Source organism: Schistocerca gregaria, chromosome 6 (assembly GCF_023897955.1).
Source record: "Schistocerca gregaria isolate iqSchGreg1 chromosome 6, iqSchGreg1.2, whole genome shotgun sequence".
Lineage (NCBI taxonomy): Eukaryota > Metazoa > Arthropoda > Insecta > Orthoptera > Acrididae > Schistocerca > Schistocerca gregaria.
In genome coordinates, this window is record NC_064925.1 from 249,707,778 (window position 1) to 249,733,296 (window position 25,519).

At 42.8% G+C, this 25,519-nt stretch overlaps 1 protein-coding gene across 1 annotated transcript in view; it reads right to left on the reverse strand.

Moving 5' to 3' along the window:
- LOC126278946 (ATP-binding cassette subfamily G member 4-like) overlaps positions 1-25,519 on the reverse strand; it is a 443,572-nt gene that overhangs the window by 33,463 nt on the left and 384,590 nt on the right. The window contains exon 3 of the mRNA XM_049979224.1: positions 11,143-11,332. Within this exon, the coding sequence (XP_049835181.1) occupies positions 11,143-11,332 (190 nt within the window). The remainder of the gene's footprint in view (positions 1-11,142; positions 11,333-25,519) is intronic.

Below are 25,519 nucleotides of genomic sequence, written 5' to 3' on the forward strand. Positions count from 1 at the left end.
TGTTGTCCTTAGTGTAAGTTAGTTTAAGTTAGATTAAGTAGTGCGTAAGCTTAGGGACCGATGACCTCAGCAGTTTGGTCCCATATGACCTTACCTCAAATTTCCAAAATTTTACGTAGATGATGAAACAAAGAAGCTAAATAGTGTACACATATATAAAACCTTACATTTCAGTGATAAACATGGAAGAATGAAGCACCATAGAAACAGGCAACTATAATTGAGAATTAATATATTTTCTTTCATCTTTACATGTACACTGTTTGACATAAATCCCGGCCACTGGCTGGCCACCTCGAGGACTAACTTGAAGTCATTCATCACGTTCTCTTCATCGATGAATGTCGCATATACCTTCAACCGGACACTCGTCGGAGACTTGTTTGAAGGCAACCCGGTCGGGCTGAATGCCTTAGACACACTGTCCAGCGAGTTCAGCAAGGTGGGGGTTCCCTGCTGCTGTGGGGTGGCATTATATGAGGCTGACGTACGCCTTTGGTGGTCATGGAAGGCCCCATAACAACTGTACGATACTTGAATGCCAATAGTCGAGCATATTGTCGAGGTATTTGTCTTCATGGACGAAAATCCGCGCCCCCATCCTGCACATCTTGTGAATGACTTCTTTCAGGATAACGACATCGCTTGACTAGAGTGGCCAACATGTTCTCCAGACATGAACCCTGTCAAACATGCCTGGGATAGATTGAAAAGGGCTGTTTATGGACAACGTGATCCACGAACCATTCTGAGTGACCTACACCGAATCGCCATTGAGGAGTGAGGCAATGTGGACCAACGGTGCCCTGATGAACGTGTGGATAGTATGCCATGACGAATACAGGGATGCATCAATGCAAGAGGATGTGCTACTGGGTATTAGAGGTACGGGTGTGTACAGCAATGTGGATCACCAACTCTGAAGGTCTCGCTGTATGGTGGTACAACATGCAATGTGTGGTTTTCATGAGCAATAAAAGGGCGGAAATGATGTTTATGTTGATCTCTATTCCAATTTTCTGTACAGGTTCCCGAACTCTCGGAACCGAGGTGATGCAAAACTTTTTTTATGTGTATTCGATATGTGAATCTGAGTGCAGTGCCTATTACTTGAAATAACCAATGGTCACCATATATCAGAACAGCGAGCTGATTGTTTTACTAAAAGTAACATAGACAGGGTGTTAAAATAAGTGTCGAATACTTTAAGACTTATTACTCTTTGAAACGAGAAAAACATGGGTTCAGAAATGCATACTTCTTCGCGATAAAAACGTGTTTACAGGAGGTGTTCAACGTGGCGTCCATTCATGACAAAGCCCTCCTGCGTAAGGAATAATGCACACTTTGAAGAATACTCGGTAGCTGTTGTACCTGGCGGCACACACTGAAGATGCAATCCTGTAGTGTTCGCACATTGTTGATTGACGTGGCGTAGACCAATTCCTTCAACTGTTCCCATAACCAAAAGTCTAGGGTATTGAGGTCTGGGGAACGAGCAGGCCAATGTACGCTCCCCCCTCCTACCTCAGCCACCTGATCAATGCAGCGGTCCTGAAATTTCTGCGTTAGATGTTCGCGGACATTGTGCCGAGTGTGTGCTGGTGCGCCATCATGCATGAACCAAAATTGTATTCGTTGCTGCAGTGACACAGCCACTAGCAAGGTAGTTAATTAATGAGAAAGTCCAGATAATGCGCCACAGTTAACCTTTGTGGTAGCATGTACGGCCCCATTAACCTGTCTCCAAGCACGTCTGCCATATGTTGTTTGAGAATCGTCGATGACCTCTCTTCTGAATTACTTGGGGATTTATATCTGTACGTAGATGCTTGTTATGAAAATTAACAACACCATCTCTTGTGAGTCTTGCCTCATCAGTAAATAAACTCGTGGATGTGAACAGTGGATCTGCAGCATAATTTTGTAATAGCCATTGACAGAACCGCTGTCTGCCAAAATAGTCTTAGGGGCTGCATGGTCTTCCATGTCAGGTGTGCGGAATGTGCGGGGCCTTCCACTGTCTTCCGATGTGCAATGGTATGTGTGTCCTTCAAACGCTAGAAATGAGGGCACTCTGTGAATATTTTTCGACGTAGAGGGCTCCGGCTAGCAGGTTACGTCCTTTTGCTAAACCACGGCAGAATATCATATCCGCCATTTCACTTGTAGAGCAGCAGGCTTCCATTGGCAACGAGTGGTGGAAGAGAGAAAATGTAAATGTAGTACACCATTTGTACATATAAAATGCGCAATAACAGTAAACACTTAATTGAATCCGCCTTTGGAAAAAGGTAAAACACCATGTTCGTATCCGCGGTAGACAGTAATGTACAAGTAAGGCACACAAACACGACGAAAAGTAACGTAGCCTACAACGCAACTCGAACCACACAACCGACTTGAGACCACCTAATTGTGGTAATGTCCTGCCGACACACGTGACGGAGCGCGAGTGTAACGACTGAGCTACACTACTGGCCATTAAAATTACTCCACCACGAAGATGACGTGCTACATACGCGAAATTTATTCGACAGGAAGAAGATACTGTGAAACGCAAATGATTAGCTTTTCAGAGCATTCACACAAGGTTGGAGTCAGTGGCGACACCTACAACGTGCTGACATGAGGAACGTTTCCAACCGGTTTCTCACACGCAAACAGCAGTTGACCGGCGTTGCCTGGTGAAACATTGTTGTGATGCCTCGTGTAAGGAGGAGAAATCCGTACCATCACGTTCCCGACTTTGATAAAGGTCGGATTGTAGCTTATCACGATTGGGGTTTAGCGTATCGCGACATTGCTGCTCGCGTCGGTCGAGATCCAATGACTGTTAGCAGAATATGGAATCGGTGGGTTCAGGAGGGTAATACGGTACGCCGTGCTGCATCCCAACGGCCTTGTATCACTAGCAGTCAAGATGACAGGCATCTTATCAGCATGGCTGTAACGGATCGTGCAGCTACGTCTCGATCCCTGAATCAACAGATGGGGACGTTTGCAAGACAACAGTCATCTGCACGAACAGTTCGACGACGTTTGCAGCAGCATGGACTTTTAGCTCAGAGACCATGGCTGCAGTTACCCTTGACGCTGCATCATAGACAGGAGCGCCTGCGATGGTGTACTCAACGAAGAACCTGAGTGCACGAATGGCAAAACGCCATTTTTTTTGGATGAATCCCTGTTTTGTTTACAGCATCATGATGGTCGCATCCGTGTTTGGCGACATCACGATGAACGCCCATTGGAAGCATGTATTCGTCATCGCCATACTGGCGTATCACCCGGCGTGATGGTGTGGGGTACCATTGGTTACACGTCTTGGCCACCTCTTGTTCGCATTGACGGCACTTTGATCAGTGGACGTTATATTTCAGATGTGTTACGACCCATTGCTCTATCATTTGATCCCTGCGAAACCCTACATTTCAGAAGGATAATGCACGACCACATGTTGCAGGTCCTGTACGGGCCTTTCTGGATACGGAAAATGTTCGACTGCTACCCTGGCCAGCATAGTCTCCAGTTCTCTCACCAATTGAAAACGTCTGGTCAATGGTGGCCGAGCAACAGGCTCATCACAATACGCCAGTCACTACTCTTGATGAACTGTGGTATTGCGTTGAAGCTGCATGGGCAGCTGTACCTATACACGACATCCAAGCTCTGTTTGACTCAATGCCCAGGCATATCAAGGCCGTTATTACAGCCAGAGGTGGTTGTTCTGGGTACTGATTTATCAAGATCTATGCACCCAAATTGCGTGAAAATGTAATCATATGTCAGTTCTAGTATAATATATTTGTCCAATGAATACCCGTTTATCATAAGCCTTTCTTCTTGGTGTAGCAATTTTAATGGCCAGTAGTGTAATACCCGTAACCAAGCATCGAGCAGCCCTTCCAATAAACACGTGTTTATCTCAAAAAGTATGCGGTTTTGGACCCATGTTTATCGGACTTATTTTTCTTGTTTCGATGAGTACTATCTACTGTCAAAGTATTCGACACCTTTTTGGAACACCCTGTACAACCAATATCTCTTTAGGTGCATAGAAGATGGTAATATTTGTTATGCAGTTATCCGCAGAATTAATGTACTCGTAACTTTCACAGTGACGAACTCCATAGTCATTCCTGTATCATTAAAATCTCATGAATTAAGAACTACGTTATTCATATCAAATTATTCAAGCTGGTGCCAAATACCAGCAACTTTGTTAGCTTGATTTTGGGATATATTTGGCAAACAGTGGTATGTAATTTAACAGCAACGTGGGCAATAATTTACTTATCCTGAGCATCGAGTACTAGGTTGAGCAGATAGACAGGTGTTTCTTTTTAATGTTAGGCGTTTTTGGTTCCACCCTCTGCTTGCTCTTGAGGGCAATGTGAGGCAGTGTAGCACGGTAGGTATTGCTATTCAAAAATATGGGCCTAGTGGATTCTAGCTTGCGGAACTGGATGAAATACACTCCTGGAAATTCAAATAAGAACACCGTGAATTCATTGTCCCAGGAAGGGGAAACTTTATTGACACATTCCTGGGGTCAGATACATCACATGATCACACTGACAGAACCACAGGCACATAGACACAGGCAACAGAGCATGCACAATGTCGGCACTAGTACAGTGTATATCCACCTTTCGCAGCAATGCAGGCTGCTATTCTCCCATGGAGACGATCGTAGAGATGCTGGATGTAGTCCTGTGGAACGGCTTGCCATGCCATTTCCACCTGGCGCCTCAGTTGGACCAGCGTTCATGCTGGACGTGCAGACCGCGTGAGACGACGCTTCATCCAGTCCCAAACTTGCTCAATGGGGGACAGATCAGGAGATCTTGCTGGCCAGGGTAGTTGACTTACACCTTCTAGAGCACGTTGGGTGGCACGGGATACATGCGGACGTGCATTGTCCTGTTGGAACAGCAAGTTCCCTTGCCGCTCCAGGAATGGTAGAACGATGGGTTCGATGACGGTTTGGATGTACCGTGCACTATTCAGTGTCCCCTCGACGATCACCAGAGGTGTACGGCCAGTGTAGGAGATCGCTCCCCACACCATGATGCCGGGTGTTGGCCCTGTGTGCCTCGGTCGTATGCAGTCCTGATTGTGGCACTCACCTGCACGGCGCCAAACACGCATACGACCATCATTGGCACCAAGGCAGAAGCGACTCTCATCGCTGAAGACGACACATCTCCATTCGTCCCTCCATTCACGCCTGTCGCGACACCACTGGAGGCGGGCTGCACGATGTTGGGGCGTGAGCGGAAGACGGCCTAACGGTGTGCGGGACCGTAGCCCAGCTTCATGGAGACGGTTGCGAATGATCCTCGCCGATACCCCAGGAGCAACAGTGTCCCTAATTTGCTGGGAAGTGGCGGTGCGGTCCCCTACGGAACTGCTTAGGATCCTACGGTCTTGCTGTGCATCCGTGCGTCGCTGCGGTCCGGTCCCAGGTCGACGGGCATGTGCACCTTCCGCCGACCACTGGCGACAACATCGATGTACTGTGGAGACCTCACGCCCCACGTGTTGAGCAATTCGGCGGTACGTCCACCCGGCCTCCCGCATGCCCACTATACGCCCTCGCTCAAAGTCCGTCAACTGCACATCCGGTTCACGTCCACGCTGTCGCAGCATGCTACCAGTGTTAAAGACTGCGATGGAGCTCCGTATGCCACGGCAAACTGGCTGAAACTGACGGCGGCGGTGCGCAAATGCTGCGAAGCTAGCGCCATTCAACGGCCAACACCGCGGTTCCTGGTGTGTCCGCTGTGCCGTGCGTGTGATCATTGCTTGTACAGCCCTCTCGCAGTGTCCGGAGCAAGTATGATGGTTCTGACACACCGGTGTCAATGTGTTCTTTTTTCCATTTCCAGGAGTGTAGGTAGAGCTTAATCAGTGTTGTTACCGATAAGAAGAGACAATGACTCAGGTCGTCAGCACAAGACTTAGTGCGCCACCGCTACCACCGTTGAAAGAAGCCAGACAACGGGACAGCATTTACTTGCTGAGCGCCCATACCATTCTGATCGTATAGTTGTTTGAATCATCTACTCACAATGAGTACAATATTACTGTTGCTGATGCTTTGCCTAAAAAAAAAAGGAAATTCTCTATTTGCAGTACGTCCAGGACAGACTAACCCCCAAAAAGGCACAGTTTTACACATTTCCTCGAGTTCTTAATTTAGTTCCTGATAGTCACACTAACGGCTTTTTTAGGTTACCATACTATATGCGCAGGAATTATCCAAGTGTAATTGCTAGCAAAAAATGGTTCAAATGGCTCTAAGCACCATGGGACTCCACAACTGAGGTCATCAGTCCCCTACACGTAGACCTACTTAGATCTAACTAACCTAAGGACATCACACACATCCATGCCCGAGGCAGGATTCGAACATGCGACCGTAACAGCAGCGCTGTTCCTGACTGAAGCGCCTAGAACCGCTCGGTCACAGAGGCCGGCAATTGCGAGCACTCTACCACATTAAGTAGTACTCCACTTTGCGTTACATATGAGACGGAGAGCAACAATAATTAGGTTTCCAGTCCATCTCCTGACAACTTACTGAATGATTTGTGAATTGCTATGACTGTTGCATAGGCTGTCCTGTGAGTCTGTAAAGTGTTTGTGGCTGCGGGTAGTTAGTCCGAATGCAGACGTGCGCAGAGATCGTCACAGGTAGAGGAGGTAACCCTACTTCGCTGCATGTTTGCTACACCGTAGTTTGTAAAATAACCTAGGACTCATGCTGCTGAAAACCTCAATAACAGCAACTTCTTAAATCAGATTCTGTGAGCGTTGAATGGGAACATTGTTGGATGGAAGCAAGGAGAGCTCCCTCTTTTTAAAACGTTTACGCTAGGAAAATGTAATGACGCCAACTACCGTGTGTTACTATGTGATGGATTTCTGATATAAAAAAACAGTTATATAAAATACAGTTAAACTTGTCCTGTGTACTTGCAATACGTATTTACAGTAGTTTAGTTAGATTCATATTTATAGATTGATGCTTACAGTTTTTTCATAAAATAAACTATTAGTGCAAATAATACTACTGAAGGCAGCTTGCTTCACACTTTTATTAGCTGTTAATGATTTGAGTTCATCGTTGTGGTGATAACATTCATACAGATAACTGCATAACAGATATTATCGTCCATTATGCAACTTCCTTTTCAAACACTGACACACACACACACACACACACACACACACACACACAAAAAGAGAACAAAAATCACAAACACCTCTGAAAGATTCAGACCAACTGCCAGGAATACCTTCAACTGTTCCACTGTCAGACATCTTGTTTTTACACCTTCAATTGTTCCACTGCCCGCCATATTTGTTTTTACAGATGGTAAAGCAGTGAAACAGTTACAGTGACAGTGACAATTCAGTATATAGTGTTTGACAGTGATGAAGATGATTAAAAGGAAAATGTAAGCGAAACATTATGTAAATAGACACACACGTGGAATTAAATAATTTCAGACATAGAAATAACAAGTTTTCAAATCGTAATTTTTGTCAAACAATTTGTCTACTTTAAGGTATAAGTGGTTGCAGATGACAAACTGTGCAAAAAAACAGTCACTGTAGAAAGACAACAAATCAGAAAAACCACACCATGTGATAAAAAGCTATGAATTCGTAATTTATGTTTTTTCAAATATCTGTAATCACGATTTAAAAAACAAATAGCTACATGTATACAAATAGCAAAGAACACTCTTTATCTTTAACAGATGGAAAATAAAAGCCCACTGAAGATGCTGCAACTGCAGTGAAACATGTCTGGGTTTAAAAACAAAAAATGTGTTTTGCTAAAGGCGGACCTTATCCAAAAACATACATATTGTTAAAGCAAACATGGAAGAAAAGAGCTTCAGCCCAAGATGATGAAGTGACATTTATTACACAGGTTCTATATTTACATTTAACCGCAGAATCACCACTTGTATTACATGTTTCTGTTTGGATAGTGATCGATTCAGTTAATATTTTAGATGCACATTGTACTTCAGGATGAGGGCTAAGAAACTCCTGTGTTCTCGAAACTAACAGTCATGTTTCTTTTTATATTTATAAAGCTTTTAGGAAACATGGACGATAAATAGTTTGGACAAGAAGAGAATAGAAGCTTTCGAAATGTGGTGCTACCGAAGAATGCTGAAGATTAGATGGGTAGATCACATAACTAATGAGGAAGTATTGAATAGGACTGGGGAGAAGAGAAGTTTGTGCCACAACTTGACCAGAAGAAGGGATCGGTTGGTAGGACATGTTCTGAGGTATCAAGGGATCACAAATTTAGTATTGGAGGGCAGCGTAGAGGGTAAAAATCGTCGAGGGAGACCAAGAGATGACTACACTAAGCAGATTCAGAAGGATGTGGGTTGCAGTGGGTTCTGGGAGATGAAGAAGCTTGCACAGGATAGAGCAGCAAGGAGAGCTGCATCAAACCAGTCTCAGGACTGAAGACCACAACAACAACAACAACAACAACAACAACAAAGCTTTTAGAGGAATAAACATGAATACACCAGGATCCTTAAAAATGAGGTTATCGTACTGGTACTAACCTAATTAAAATTTCAAAGTGTATACATTTGCTGAAGTTCCGTAATTGCGTTACTATTTCATTTTCATGCGAAAAAAATTTAAAAAATGGTAGGACCGACAGAGTAAGATATTATTTGATCAGAGACTAGTACGTCTAATTTGGCGTTAGAAAATTTTACGACACAATCGATAGGTGCAGAAGGATGTTCAAAAGATCAAACACACATGAAATTTGTTACAGAAGGAAAGTATAAATTCGTCACGTAATTATCTAAAGGCAATAGATAATAAAAAAAAGAAGGCGTTTGTTTTCATAGCAACTTTATAGAAAGATCAACGGGATGTAAGAAGAGTTGTAGCGAGATTCCTCACGGGATTCAGAATCACAGCTTCAGGCCAACATAGAATACTTTTTTAATCGAATAACATGTTCAAGAATTTAATTTAAATTTTGCTCTGGAGTCTGTGCCATAATGGAACTTCATGAAAGCTCAAAAGTATATGTCACAAGGTTATAAACTTGAGTCCTTGCACTCAGTAAGAAATGGCGTTGCCACCATTGTTTTGTTTCTGTGACGCCATCTGAGCTGGGAAAAATGTGATCAAAGTGAAAATGTGACCAAAGCGAAAAATGGAAAAATACAATAGCGCACAAGAGGGTAAAGTGCATGGTTTTTGGTCGCATCGAAGAAGAAAAATAACAAAAAAGAAAGTGACATTTAGAAACATAATGTCTCTGATACGTGCGGAGACGCCAGCGCCAGTTGCTTTCTCCATTCGATTCACCTGGATCGATTGTTTCTCTCTGGAGTTGCTTATCTTTGCCTCTTTGGCCGGTGGTGGTGCTGGTGGGCTGGCGGGCAGACTGGGTTTTGACTTTGGAACGGCTGATACGCGTCGCTGCTCTGAGGGTGAAACTTGTGTTTGTGTGGAGTTAGCTGGATTTGACAGGTGTATGTGGCTCAGAGTGTGGAAGTGGGCCTGTTATTGCAAGTTCTTGAGGCGTGACTGGGCCATGGTCTTCTACACAGGACGCTGAGCAATGTGTTATTCATTTTGGAGTATAGCTATGTACCACGCAGTTGTCTATTAAAGAAGTAGACATTCAAGCTTTCTAGTTTTGCAATTGGACCTACCTGTGTTATCACTAGCTTCTACCTTTGCTTATGAGTGTCAGTATTGTATTGGAATTGCGACATAATGGTGTAATAATATTATGCTTTGTATTATCATTGCCGTTTTAAAACTTGTCTGTTTGCAGTGGCGCAGTTTTACATATTTTGTAATTTGAGGTCTACAGTTAATTCTTTTAACCATTTTAAAATTTGCCTTTGTCTTGATGTGATCTATCTTTGCAGAATTTTACCGTACTATATTCTGGGGCTGTTAACATTGTTTCTTTTGGCTGTGGCTGTGTGTTTGTGCTTTTCTGTTGCAGCACTGCAACAGGCACCTAGTCCATGTCTAAATCGATGTCCAGAGTATGACACCTTGACCGACCAGTACCGGAGAGAACGGAGGTTCTTTTGGCCGCGGGGGAAATGGCAACCGATACGGCGGCCACTGAGTTCTTCTGGTTGCCATGAGTGGGGATCTTGCATTAAGTTATGTTTCCTCTCATTGGGACGCCAAGGCGTCTGTTCTGTTTGCTATACTGCTTATATATTTACTTTCAAAACCATAAAGGAAGGAGACTAGTGTTCTGAATTATACCTTACGTGCAGCGGGAGTTGAACTTGGAGAAATACTTGATGGGTAGCGGAAATTGGAAATGATGTGAACTGTCCTATTGTGTTTACCCAGGTGACCTATTTAAAAGAAACTTATTTTACCTTTATTATTCAAGTGTCCTTTGTTAAATGAAACTGATTTTACCTTCTTTATTGAAATGGTTACAATTAGTATAGAAGTTACAAGAAGTTCTTGTTTGCAAGTATTTCAATCAAAAAGGTTTTGTGTAATGTATTTTTTTTTGTCTTGTGTATCCTGTTCAAAAGAAACTTGTTTCACCTTTATTATTCAAGTGCCCTTGTTAAATTGTTAAATGAAACTGATTTTACCTTTTAGTATTGAAGCGCTTATAAGAAGTTCTTGTTACCACCTAGTTCAATTAGAAAGGTATTGTGTAATGTATTTTTCTGATTTGTGAATGAAATACACTTGTACAAAGTTTTTGAGTAAATACTGTGCCCTTTGGGTATTAAATTAGTTGTATCTTGCAAGTCCCCTGTACTTATTATTTCACTTGTCACCGGTTTGCACGTAACCACCATGATGCAGTATCATAAAAGCAACAACTTGAAATGCCAACAACTCAGACTATTTTGTGCGAACAAAGGAAGCGACTCATGAAAACAACTCGCTACTGATGAGAGTGCCTACCTGCGAATGACGATGGTTCAGTGCTGCTTTCAGGTCACCATACATTTTAATCTGTTAAGAAATTTCGTGCACAAGAATACTTACCAATACAGACTGCCATAATCTGAATCTGTGGCAACATTTTTTTTTTCTTTAAAATCGAGTAGTGCGCGAAACAGCAAGACTCACGGCTGTGCGCTTCTGGCTCCTGGTGAGGTGGTTGCCCAGCTTCAGGTCAGCAGCGATGAGCATGGCCTCCAGTACAGAGAGGTGGGGCTGCACTAGGTCCTCCTGCATGATGTAGCGCGACATCTTGCGGAACTGGCGCAGGTTGCGTGGGGACCCATTCGTCAGGATGGATCCTGTCACCTCAGAACACCTGTCGGCAGGTGAAGGCACGTTTGTCATGGCAATGCACGCACATATACACCAGCAACAAAAACATTTCTCACCATCCTATTCGACCAGTGCACTCCTAGCTTACTTGATTATTTTCTTTTCTTTCTCCTTTACAATGGTGGTTCCTGCAAAATTTTACCGATGTGCTATTGTATGTTTTATTCTATCATTGTGATAAGGGCGACTTATTTTTTGCGATATTAGCTTTACCTAATGCACTAACATCAAGTACGTTGTTTGTATGTTTATGATTACAGCTTTGCTTTTTTATCAGTGCATTAATATCTTTCACGCTCCTATACCCTGCGCATCACCATACCCAAACAGCAAACACTGAAAGCAAAGAGGTGCATTATTAACATGACATCTGTGATCTAATTCTTTTCATACACTTTCACACTAAATTTCCTCGCATCTTCGTTTATCTTATCGCCATCTATAGCCTTTTGATTTATAAAGGTAGTAATCGTAACTAAATTGGATATATTAATTTTACATAAATGAAGTGAGCTGTTTAAATATATTCGTATTTTATAAGTAATAGTTCAACATTGCAAGAAATAAAATAAAATGAAAGAAAAAAATCTTAGCATCAGGATTCAATTCTGGCCCGACATATTGCCATTCTGTGCACTTTACGACTGCACCGTGGCACAGATTCATGTAGGACTGAAAAGTCCCTCATACCTTATTCATAAATCTCCAGAGAGCATTTTACCTCTGTTCCTACGACCTACTCAGGCAAAATATTCTACAATCTCACTTTAACCCTTATTAGATTTAAATTGGTATTAGGTCTACCTAACTCTTTAACTCATACTTGCTCTTCCACAGATCCAGTAGAAAAGGACCTCTTTAGCAGATCATCTACAGAATTAGAGGCGGCAAAGAATTACGTAACTGACAGAGAAACAGCAGTTACTGTAATAACAGCTCACCTGTTTGTAGCAGTTAATTTACTAACTGCCAATAGTGCGTGCTCCCATCTGTTTAGAGTGTAAGTAGAAACATCGGGTTTCCTTAATTAATTTCATATCACGTTTGAAATTTAATGGCAAAAGTAATCTTCTGAAGTGCGAACTATGCTCTCACAATATCTGAGATCTGACCACGTAGCAATGTAGCAATGAACAGACTGGAAGGATTGACCATCTGTATTCTACAGCTCATATAAATAACTGTCAGATTGCGTGTCACATGTTTATCAAAGTGTGTACTTCAGTTTCGTGCTAACATAAAGAATTCATGCGATTATGGAAATAACAATCAGCAGATGAGTATATTTTTCTGTGGGAGTTATGGGCTACCGCTACAGGTAACCTGGAAGTTGGCAACTGTGTTCCCCAGCAGACGATGATATATCCAGAGAGGATAGATAGCCGAGTGAAAGAAGCATTATCATACTTCTACGGAAATAACCGCCAGCTGTCAGGAAGGTTCTACAGAGTTTACAGATAACTGGATTGTTACTGCCCTTAATGTGATCCACATATCAGCACACGTGCAGTTGCCATAACCTGTATGCAGTAGCTGTTAGCCTGGTACTCCATACGAGGATCACCTTGAACGACTACCAAACCAAATAAAAACAGACAAATATCTCAAACCATGTTTCGCAGATTTAGCTATATGATCACAAGTAAATAAGAAACATAGAAAAACGTACTGTGACGTTACACAACTGGGCTAGCACCTGACGTGTCACTACCAGTTGGCGATGTTAAGAGACCGGACTTCCACCAGTGTCTAGAGATTAAGCGACAAAAGTTAAATACACTACCATAAGGAATGTATTGGACAGAAATGACTAAATTAGCGCGCCCGTGAGCTGAGGGAAATGTAGCAGCTCGCGTTTTGCAGGACCTCAAAGCTAACTGTGCCCCCGTCTGAAGAATTCGACGGTAAAAATACGTGACAGTTATAAATGACTGTTAAAACTAACGTTTAAAAAATAACCATAATCGCGACGATTGATACCCTGAAATAACCGTTAGTCCAACTTTCAGCACAAACAAATACATCGATCGTAATGCTGTTCACAGAACTGTGGTGCATCCGAAAAGTCGGCGTGGTGGCCTTCCTGCAAGCAGTTTGGTCGATGGGCGCCGTGGGCGCGGCCCTCTATGCAGCCACAACTCAAATCGCAACAACGGTCGCCTTCCTGACAGTACATTGTGCTCCAGTCATTGTCGCTCAGTCCGTTTGGATACCTCTCTTGCTGGAAACAAACCTATTTCCTGTGTAGAGGTACGTGTCATAGCTGTACGATCCTGCACGGCCAAGAGAATATGTCTGTCCTCTTGGGCGCTAATCGCGTGGGGCCGTTGAAATCTATCATGGCGCTGAGTACGGCACTACTGAGCCCATAGATTCCATATTCATAAGATGATCGTGGGGTGCGACCGACACGAGAAGGAATATTGCGAAACGAAAAACCTCAGTGTTGGTAGGCCACGATCTTGTCACAGTCGAACTCGTACACGTTCTGTCACAAAATTTTTCCTTACATGAAGCTAGTACGATCTTCTCACAAACATCCAAAATTCAAATGTGGTTCCTGAATGAGAAATCCGCTGTGTAATATTTTCTTATTGAATGATGTAGATCGTTACTCCTGCCTACCTTACGCTGTTGTGCTAAATTCTGACCTTTTGCGTTTCCAAGCAAGCAGTATGCCTCATATCAGTCTGAGATTAGTTTTTGTACACTGCCTTCGTGATGTTGCAGTGATAATATCCTTTTCTTCTTCTTCTTTCGCGCGCGCGCGCGCGCGTGTGTGTGTGTGTCTAATGACAGATTTCAACTGAAGGCTCTCCATTGTACCCTGTTTTGAGCACCTTTCTTCATCTTTTTGTACTTTAGTCCTCTTCTAATGTCATCCATCACTCCAAATCTTTTGCTACCTCTTCCTCTCATTCCTTCCATTTTTCCCTCTATAATTCTTTGTTCCAGAAAATTCCTACGCAGTATATGGCCTAACCAAGACTTTTCCTTCTTTCTGATGACTTCCAATAATCTTCTTTCTTCCCCTATTGTCTTCATTACTTCTTCACTCTGACGTCTGTCAGTCCTCTTCATTTTAAGCGATCTTCTTCATAGCTCCATTTCAAAACTTTCTAAATCGCTTTCTTCTTTCTTTTTAACTATCCACAATTCACCGCTGTGTGACACTACATTCCAACACAACTTTATCAAATCCCTTCCTCAGCAGTTGGAATTCTTGTGAACTTTGGAATCTGCTTCGCCTTTTCAAATGCTCTCTCTCCCACAGATATCCTCCTCCTTATTTTTTCGGTACAACTTCCGTTCCGTGTTATTAAACCTTCCAGGTAAAAAAAGGATTTTACTTGTTCTGTCTTTTTTCCTTCTTGCTTATTCTCATCACTTTTGTCTTTCCTATATTTATCTTCATTCCATCCTCCTCGCCCCGTTTTGTAATACACTTCAATTTCTTCTGCAGCTTTTTTTCCGATTCCGCTAGCACTGCTTGATCATCCGCATATTGTACTGTCTTCATCCTTTTTTCTCGAATTACAACGCCTCTTGTGTTCTCCATAGCCTTACCTATCAATTCTCCATGTTTGTTGAACAGCTTTGGTGACAATGAGCATCCTTGCCTTGCACGCCTTCCAATGCTCATCTCTTCTATCCTCTCATCCGCCTGTCGTGTCATTTTTTCCTTTTACGGATCTCCTTTATTAACCTTCTACCTTTCCAGTGTGCCAGACAGCCGTATACTATAGTGTAGATAACTCACATGGTGCAGACGGCTACCAAAAGATTTTGAAGTTAGTGTACTCATCTCCCATTACGTTTTCCCCTTAAAACTGTTTATTAATAATTACAAAATTCGTTTCGAGCTGAACTGCGAATTACACGAACACAGTACAAGAATCAAAAATAATTTTTATGTGGACTTCACGTTCTTGTTTGCGTTTGTGATTAGCGTTTAATATTCTGGCGCAATGGTTCTGCAGTTACCTGTCTCAATATATAAAGCAAGAAATTGGTGATCTAGTAATCTAAATGAAAATTACAAATATTTCTTATTAGAAACTACTTTACAATCTAAGAACGAAGACTTCCGTTAACCGCTTGATAAGTAGTAATGTGTATCGTAACCAGGCGTTTGTTGTTATCAATGCAAACAACTGTTGTGCTATGCTCTTCACGGGTATACTGCCGGATATGGTCGTCTTCACTACACGATATTTCACTGAAGATGGCGGCCAGATGAATCGCCGAAATATCGTGTAGTGAAGACGATCACATCCGGCAGTATACCCGTGAAGATCATAAACATACAAGACACTGGGAAAACCTACGGAATCACAACTGTTGTGCTACATTAAAATGCTAAGTGATCATGTAGATACTAAGTCTTTACAGCAGGTATTTAATATAACAGAGAAAACATCAGTTTTTCAAGGTAAAGGCATTACTTCTATTTTGATGTGTTACATGTAGCCTGAGTGAAGCCAAATAATTTGTAGAAGTTCAACGGTAGTTAATCTGTAACACAGTTTCTGACAAATGCTCCTTTTTGTTTATGTAAAACTTCACTCGTTCCACATTTCTAAAGGTCCTCGTGTAAGATGAGATGTACGAAAATAGTGAATGGGTATCTGGTATCATACGTTCTTAGGTGGAAGCAGTTTGAGCCTTATAGATAGCATACCTCGAGACCCAACTACATCAACGGTTGCATAAGACGCAGGCGTTCATTCACTGCCTCGAGCTGTAATGTTGTCCAGCGAACGGAGAAACGGCACAAATATGCCGCGAAAACCCTATTCATCAGAGTGTGAAGAATTCGAACGTAATGATCATTTGTTTTGAGTGACATGCTGTTGAAATTCACTGTTATCAGCTTAGCGGATCTGGATTAACTTCTTTTTGCTGACTGATGATAATTTTTCTCTTTTGATGTCGGATACAGATTCACCAAGGCTGACCATTTAGTACGAAATCTCGGACGGCTCTGGAACTCACGTACTGGCTAAGTGTAGATAAAAGTTTGTCAGTTCTTTGTTGTGGTCTGCTTTGAAATGCTTACTCAGATAGACGCTATGTACCGATGGCCTGAGGGCGCCTCAGGTGTTTTCCTTCAGACTGATATCAACCAAAATTGGTGACCAAAGCATCAACGTGAGTGGCCTGTCATGCTTCCCAAACGACCGTAGCACAATTATGGCCCAGTGAAACGGACCGTTTTTCTGCTCGGACGTGCCATTCGTCACGGAACACATCAAGCATTACGGGATACACGTGGTCTGCCATAATGTTCATAGACAAAATGATTTGTAGAGCGTAGCGATCTGTTGCTATACTTTGGTCAACACAACAGTCGAGATCGCAAAAACGTTTGCTTATTACGACCGGTTTCGGCTAATGTTAACTAATGTTAAAGCCATCCTCAGATTTTTTTAGCCCTCTATGGCTCGTGCTGTACAGTGTACGATCGTGGAGTCACATGAAAAACTGAGAAGCCGCCAGCACCAGCCACAGGAAGACCAAAAAAATCTGAGAATGGCTTTAACATAAGACGAAAACGGTCGTAATAATCAAATGTTATTGGGATCTTGACTGTTGTGTTAAACGAACAATGTTCATATAGCCCACAGCTGTCATGGTGCCTTCGATTACTACCATAGATTCCATGAAGCCCAGCGGAGTGTCCCCCACAGCGTGTTACTGTTCTCACTCTCGTGCATCACTAGGTACAACAGGAATTTTTTGAAGAGGGGGATAATTGTTGGTTTTGATACAACTGATTTAGTGAGTTTGAAATCGTGACGTGTCCCAAAAACTAAGTTTGACCAGAAATTTACAAAACATATTCTGTCTCAAAAGATCGATAGATACCTACTTAGTACACTAATGTTTGTAGAAAGTGAAACACACAGAAGTAATGGGTTGCAGCACGCCAAGATAAGAGGACGTGTACAACAGCACAGCCATAGTAAATAAATGGGAGGGAAGTGGCGCATACATAGGTCCAACAGCGTCCATTATTGTGTGACCGCATAGGTCAGTGTTACAGTACGGATCTGTCATACGAAGTGGAAACTTGTAACCCGGTGCCACAATGCCTCGCCGACATCACAGGGTGGAATATCAGCTTGTGAGTGCATTTTAACGCGGTAGAATGATTGGTCTCCGGGAGACAGATCTGTCGTTCCGTGACACTGCAGCTCGTACAGGGCACACTGCTTCAACAGTGAGATGTATATGGAACCAACGGAGAGAAGAGGACCGCACCCAGCGCCGACGGGGTACTGGATGACACAATGTGACCACAACGCGAGATGACCACCTTCTTGTCAGTTTGGCCGTAACGGACAGAACAGCTTCGTCCTCAATGATGTCGCGATGTTGAAGCGCTGCAACGTGTGTGGACAAGTCTGCATCGACGGTTCGACGCCGCCTTCCGCGGGCTGGACTGTTGGTAGGCATGCCATTGACTCGGCTTCGACTGACCATAACCTGCCAATGCCGCAGACTTTAATTAGCACGTGAATGTCGACACTGGCATGCTGAGTGGCGAAATATAGTATTTTCGGACGAGTCCCGCTTCAGCTAGCCCGAAAGTGGTGGCCCCTTACGCGTTAGACACACTGGGGCAGACTATTGTTGGGCGGCATAGCGGACAAACGCCAAGTGTTCAAAACGGTTCAAATGGCTTGAGCACTATGGGACTTAACTTCTGAGGTCATCAGTCCCCTAGAATTTAGAACTACTTAAACCTAACTAACCTAAGGATATAACACACATCCATGCCCGAGGCAGGATTCGAACCTGCGACCATAGCGGTCGCGCGGTTCCAGGCTGTAGTGCCTAGAACCACTCGCCACACAGGCCGGCAAACGCCAACTGTAATCGTTTGGAGTGTCACTGCCTATAAACACGATCTCGCCTTCTTCGTTTTGAGGGCAATCTGAGCAGCTAGCGCTACGTCAGGGAGGTTTTACAGACCGAAGCACTGCCCCTCCTCCAGGCTAGTCCACGTTCCATATTTCAGTATGACAATGCCCGGCCAGATGTAGTGAGGAATGTGCAAGCCTTCTCCGACGAACGACGGACACCACTTCTTCCATGGTGTGCATGTTCGCCTTATACCTCGCTCATCGAATATTCCTGGGAAGGAAGGAAGTCTGGTAATACACTATCACATTTCTTTGTCAAAGATTTGATCAAAGATGTGATCCAATATTTCGTCAAATACATTTGACAAAGATCATTGATGTAGCGCTAGAAGGGGTGTTACACTGTCATCAAATTTTTCGTCAAAGTTCAAGATGGCTGACAACAACAACTTGTTATTAACCGCAGAAGTTGCATGTACCATAATTGCACTGTGTGCACATACGGAAGAGAAGCGGGGGGCGGGGGGGGGGGGGAGGGAGGAAACATACCTGGGTGAAGCCGTGGGTTTTACGACGACACGATACAAGCATTCAACGAAACTTGTTACGTGAGCTTATAGTGGAGGACATCAAGTCGTACATCAATTACTTAAGAATGGATGAGCATACATTTCTGGATGTGCTCAGTGAAGTGTATTCTCATATCACAAAGCACAATATTTACTTAAGAACTGCTACATCTGCAGAAGACAGGCTCACTGTAACACTCCAACTCCTTGCTACAGGAGAGGGTTAGGTTAGGTTAGGTTAGGTCAGGTCTTCAATCTTCTTAATCTATTTTTGTATTCAGGGTGCCTCGCGTTGTAAAGCGCCTCATGAGCTTCATACATCTCTTTTAATTTTGTAGTTGTCGGCACACACCAATTGTGTTTACCGGCAACAAAAACACTGCAGACGACAGAACGCTGTAGCGATGCTAGCGCTCCATGTGGTAACATGTCACATTGCAGTGAACAGAAGACAAGCGACTTCTTTGGTCAAATCTACAGCGAGGCCCTAGATTTGATCAAATATTGGACGGCAAAGTTCCCTATTACACCATCAAATATGTTTGACAAAGATATTTGACAAAAAAATTTGACAGTGTAATACTGGCCTAAGGAAGGAAGGGAGATTGGGTTTAACATCCCGTCGACATCGAGGTCATTAGAGATGGAGCACAAGCTCGGATTGTGTCAAGGATGGGGAAGGAAATCGGATGTGCTTTTTCAAAGGAACCAGCCCAGCATCTGCGTGGGGCGATTTCAGGAAATCACGGAAAACCTAAATCTGGATGGCTGGACGCACGTTTGAACCGTCATCCTCCCGAATGCGAGTGCACTGTGTTAACCACTGAACCATCTCGCTCGGTAATGCGAGTATGTCTTGGATATGTCTTGGATATGGTTCAAGAATCACAAGAGGAGGAGGTATACTTGGAAAAGGCCGGGAGATACGGGAAGATTTCAATTAGATTACATCATGGTCAGACAGAGATTCCGAAATCAGATACTGGATTGTAAGGCGTACCCAGGAGCAGATATAGATTCAGATTACAATATAGTGGTGATGAAGAGTAGGTTGAAGTTCAAGACATTAGTCAGGAAGAATCAATACGCCAAGAAGTGGGATACGGAAGTTCTAAGGAATGACGAGATACGTTTGAAGTTCGCTAACGCTATAGATACAGCAATAAGGAATAGCGCAGTAAGCAACACAGTTGAAGAGGAATGGACGTCTCTAAACAGGGCCATCACAGAAGTTGGGAAGGAAAACATAGGTACAAAGATGGTAGCTGCGAAGAAACCATGGGTAACAGAAGAAATACTTCAGTTGATTAATGAGAGGAGGAAGTACAAACATGTTCCGGGAAAATCAGGAATACAGAAGTACAAGTCGCTGAGGAATGGAATAAATAGGAAGTGCAGGGAAGATAAGACGAAATGGCTGCAGGAAATATGTGAAGTCATCGAAAAAGAAGTGATTGTCGGAAGGACAGACTCAGCATACAGGAAAGTCAAAACAACCTTTGGTGACATTACAAGCAACGGTGGTAACATTAAGAGCGCAACGGGAATTCCACTGTTAAATGCAGAGGAGACAGCAGATAGGTGGAAAGAATACATTGAAAGCCTCTATGAGGGTGAAGATTTGTCTGATGTGATAGAAGAAAAAACAGGAGTCGATTTAGAAGAGATAGGGGATCCAGCATTAGCATCGGAATTTAAAAGAGCTTTGGAGGACTTACGGTCAAATAAGGCAGAAGGGATAGATAAAATTCCATCAGAATTTCTAAAATCATTAGGGGAAGTGGCAACAAAGCGACTATTCACGTTGGTGTGGTGAATATATGAGTCTGGCGACATACCATCTGACTTTCGGAAAAGCATCATCCACACAATTCCGAAGACGGCAAGAGCTGACAAGTGCGAGGATTATCGCACAATCAGCTTAACAGCTCATGCATCGAAGCTGCTTACAAGAATTATATACAGAAGAATGGAAAAGAAAATTGAGAATGCGCTAGGTGACGATCATTTTGGCTTTAGGAAAAGTAAAGGCACGAGAGAGGCAATTCTGACGTTACGGCTAATAATGGAAGCAAGGCTAAAGAAAAATCAAGACACGTTCATAGGATTTGTCGACCTGGAAAAAGCGTTCGACAATATAAAATGGTGCAAGCTCTTCAAGATTCTGAAAAAAGTAGGGGTAAGCTATAGGGAGAGACGGGTCATATACAATATGTACAACAACCAAGAGGGAATGATAAGAGTGGACGATCAAGAACGAAGTGCTCATATTAAGAAGGGAATAAGACAAGGCTGTAGCCTTTCGCCCCTACTCTTCAATCTGTACATCGAGGAAGCAATGAGGGAAATAAAAGAAAGGTTCAGCAGTGGAATTAAAATACAAGGTGAAAGGATATCAATGATACGATTCGCTGATGACATTGCTATCCTGAGTGAAAGTGAAGAAGAATTAAATGATCTGCTGAACGGAATGAAGTCTAATGAGTACACAGTATGGTTTGAGAGTAAATCGGAGGAAGACGAAGATAATGAGAAGTAGTAGAAATGAGAACAGCGAGAAACTTAACATCAGGATTGATGGTCATGAAGTCAATGAAGTTAAGGAATTCTGCTACCTAGGCAGTAAAATAACCAATGACGGACGGAGCAAGGTAGACATCAAAAGCAGACTAGCTATGGCAAAAAAGACATTTCTGGCCAAGAGAAGTCTACTAATATCAAATACCGGCCTTAATTTGAGGAAGACATTTCTGGGGATGCACGTCTGGAGTACAGCTTTGTATGGTAGTGAAACATGGACGGTGGGAAAACCGGAACAGAAGAGAATCGAAGCATTTGAGATGTGGTGCTATAGACGAATGTTGAAAATTAGGTGGACTGATAAGGTAAGGATTGAGGAGGTTCTACGCAGAATCGGAGAGGAAAGGAACATGTGGAAAACACTGATAAGGAGAAGGGACAGGATGATAGGACATCTGCTAAGACATGAGGGAATGACTTCCATGGTACTAGAGGGAGCTGTAGAGGGCAAAAACTGTAGAGGAAGACAGAGATTGGAATACGTCAAGCAAATAATTGAGGACGTAGGTTGCAAGTGCTACTCTGAGATTAAGAGGTAGCACAGGAAAGAAATTCGTGGCGCCTACAAACCGTGTGGAAGAGAGCGTTCCACAGCAGGATATTCAGGTGCTCTTTGATCCTATTCCACAACGTCTAGCGGCTCTGATAGCAGCACGTACAGCATGTACAGGTCTGTAATGCTAATCACGTGTGTAGTGTCATATTCATAATCGGTGGAATAAATTTCACTGTGATCACATCTCTCGGTCTAGGCGCTTAACTTTTTCCAAACAGTAGCGAATTTTTAAGGTAGATACTTTGGTACCTAAACGGTAAGTATATTTCAATATTATATGCAAAATACAACTTTTGCTTTTTTGGGTATGAACGTGAATGCCACATTTTTCATTCAGTAATCTGAAATTACGTTCGTATATAATTTAATCCAGGGAATCCAACGAGCTATGGAATAAAGTTACAACATTTTCACAAAACCAATCTGGAAATTAAAAACTGTAAATAGAAAAACGTTAGCAAAACTGTGGAAATGCCATAACAATTCCTCTCGATATGGAGGAACAGAGAAAACAGAGAATAAACTTACAAAAAAGGGTTATTGAACTTTGATGCCATCTGTACTACACTGTTTGCTTATAAAACTCCACATCTGATGAATTTAATGTTGGTGCCATGTTTATGATGTGTGGGCAACTGGCGACAGAATCAGTGAGCCGTTATGAGAGACCGGTCCCTCTGTGCAGCTCAGTGAGGGCTGAACGAGGAAGCAACAGAAAAAGATTGCAGGCATTATTTTGGCACTCTTTTGTAAAGGCTCATATCCAGCTTAACTGCAGAACAGTTATGAAACCGCAGCCGCACCCAAGCAATAGGAACAGTTTCCCGTGAACAGATTGACAACTAAGAAACGTCAAGATAAGTACTGTAGTGATTGCTAAAGCTGCAGTACTTGTTGCCGCCACTGACAATTTTAAATCTGCAGTTTAGTGGAGTCGCAGACAAATGATTGCTAGAAATTCGTGAAAATTCAATGAATTAGAACGTATACCCTGACACCAGGAGGCGCAAGTGAAAGATTAAACAAAGGTGTTCAGCACTGAGATCACTACATAGGACTGGAAAAAAACGAGTATTCACAGCAGTTGACTTAATTCCATTAACTAGATCGATAACCACTTTCAGTATAGTGTTCAGTTTCCTAGGTAAAATTTTAGAGGCTGGGGCTTGTCTGCGGATCACACAACTAGAGCCGGGACGGCGAGTAGAAAGGCGAGGGTGCAGTGGGTGCTGGGTGGTTCTACATGAACAATAATTTCAGATGACAAAATTTATTCACAACATGTAAATCGAATCTTACACTCCTCTCTACTGAGCATTTGAAAATTCTTAAAATGCACACCTGATAACGTCAAACACTCTTAACACTTTAAACAACTGTAGACATAGTCAAAAATAGGTCAGCTATTACAATAATAAATTAATCTCTCTCAACTGAGCTCTTAACCAGTTCAACTAATAAAAGGTAAATGTAACAAATAGCAGTGAATTATGATTAGCTACTGCTGAGCTTTTCAATTAACAATCTTAGATTAATTCTGGCGTACATTTATCTTATGTGGAGAACTATCGAAAATTTGTATCGCACTGTCTTTAATGGAACGTTTATAAGCCGATGTCCTTACTGACTAGCAATGGTGCCCTCCTTTTTGCCTTATAACATGTTCAAGGATATTGAAGTTTTTATTTATGTACGCTACAGACAGAACAGAATGACAAGCATATGACAAGGGAGGAATGGGTGTTTTAATAGGGCTAACGCATGAATTTTAAGCCTGCTCATTTCGTAAACAGCGTGAATTGCGAGCCAGATATAGGCGCTGGAGCGCACTGCGATTCCTTGTAACACGTTGAGGCACACGTAGCGTATGCACAAGTCGCATCGCGCCGTGCATTCAAGCAATACGTTGAGCTCGGCACGCTCAACGTTGACTTTCGAAAGAACGACCCGTATGTCGACGACGTTACGGCTAGCGGTATTATTGCGAGACGAATACACCGATGAAAGCAGGGCCACGGCGCGGCGGATATTATAGTGCTACGGCGAGAACTAATTTGGTCAGCGAGAGAGGTGAGGTACAGACTAGCGCTACGGCACAGTAATACATAGGGTCACGGACCTAGCCGCTCTGCCTAGAGGCCGTGGTAGGTATCCATGCTTCCTGGTGAGCTTTCATAGTAGTCGTAGAGCCGGGATACGAGAGTTACAAAATTTTGCACATAGCTCCACGTTCAGAGACCGTGAATAGTTACAACCTTGCGTGGTGCAGGTTGTAAAAGTCCGTTTACAACCCGCACCACGCAAGTAACGAGCAGCCCTTAGTGGCTCGCCATCTTAAATACCTTTGTGACTAATGCCCTTTTGGCATATTTATTATTTTATAAATGACATATAAGATTGTAACAACTACAGATGTATCTCTTTAACCAACGTTGTGGGTAAAATCTTCTCAGGTATTGTTGAAAGGAAAGTGCGAGTATTAGTTGAGGACAAATTGGATGAAAATCGGTGTGGGTTTAGGAGGCCTCTTAGAGGTTGTCAGGACCAGATCTTTAGCTTACGGCAAATAATTGAGAAGTGTTATGAGTGGAACAGGGAATTGTATCTACGCTTTATAGATCTAGAAAAGGCCTATGACCGAGTTCCTAGGAGAAAGTTATTGTCTGTTCTACGAGATTATGGAATAGGAGGAAAACTTTTGCAAGCAATTAAAGGTCTTTACATGGATAGTCAGGCAGCAGTTAGAGTTGACGGTAAATTGAGTTCATAGTTCAGAGTAGTTTCAGGGGTAAGAGAAGGCTGCAACCTGTCTCCACTGTTGTTCATATTATTTATAGAAAATATGTTGAGAACAATAGACTGGCTGGGTGAGATTAAGATATGTGAACACAAAATAAGCAGTCTCGCATATGCGGATGACTTTGTTGTGATTAAAAGTTTGCAAAGTAATATTTCAGAGCTAGATCAGAAATTAAGGACTATGGTATGAAGATTAGCATCTCCAAAACGAAAGTAATGTCAGTGGGAAAGAAATATAAACGGATTGAGTGCCAAATAGCAGGAACAAAGTTAGAACAGGTGGACGGTTTCAAGTACTTAGGATGCATATTCTCACAGGATGGCAACATAGTGAAAGAACTGGAAGCAAGGTGTAGCAAAGCTAATGCAGTGAGCGCTCAGTTACGATCTCTCTTATGCAAGAAGGAAGTCAGTACCAAGACTAAGTTATCTGTGCACCGTTCAATCTTTCGACCAACTTTGTTGTATGGGAGCGAAAGCTGGGTGGATTCAGGTTACCTTATCAACAAGGTTGAGGTTACGGATATGAAAGTAGCTAGGATGATTGCAGGTACTAGTAGATGGGAACAATGGCAGGAGGGTGTCCACAATGAGGAAATCGAAGAAAAGCTGGGAATGAAATCTATAGATGTAGCAGTCAGGGCGAACAGACTTAGATGATGGGGTCATGTTACACGCATGGGAGAAGCAAGGTTACCCAAGAGACTCATGGGTTCAGCAGTAGAGGGTAGGGGTCGGGGCAGACCAAGGAGAAGGTACCTGGATTCGGTTAAGAATGATTCTGAAGTAATAGGTTT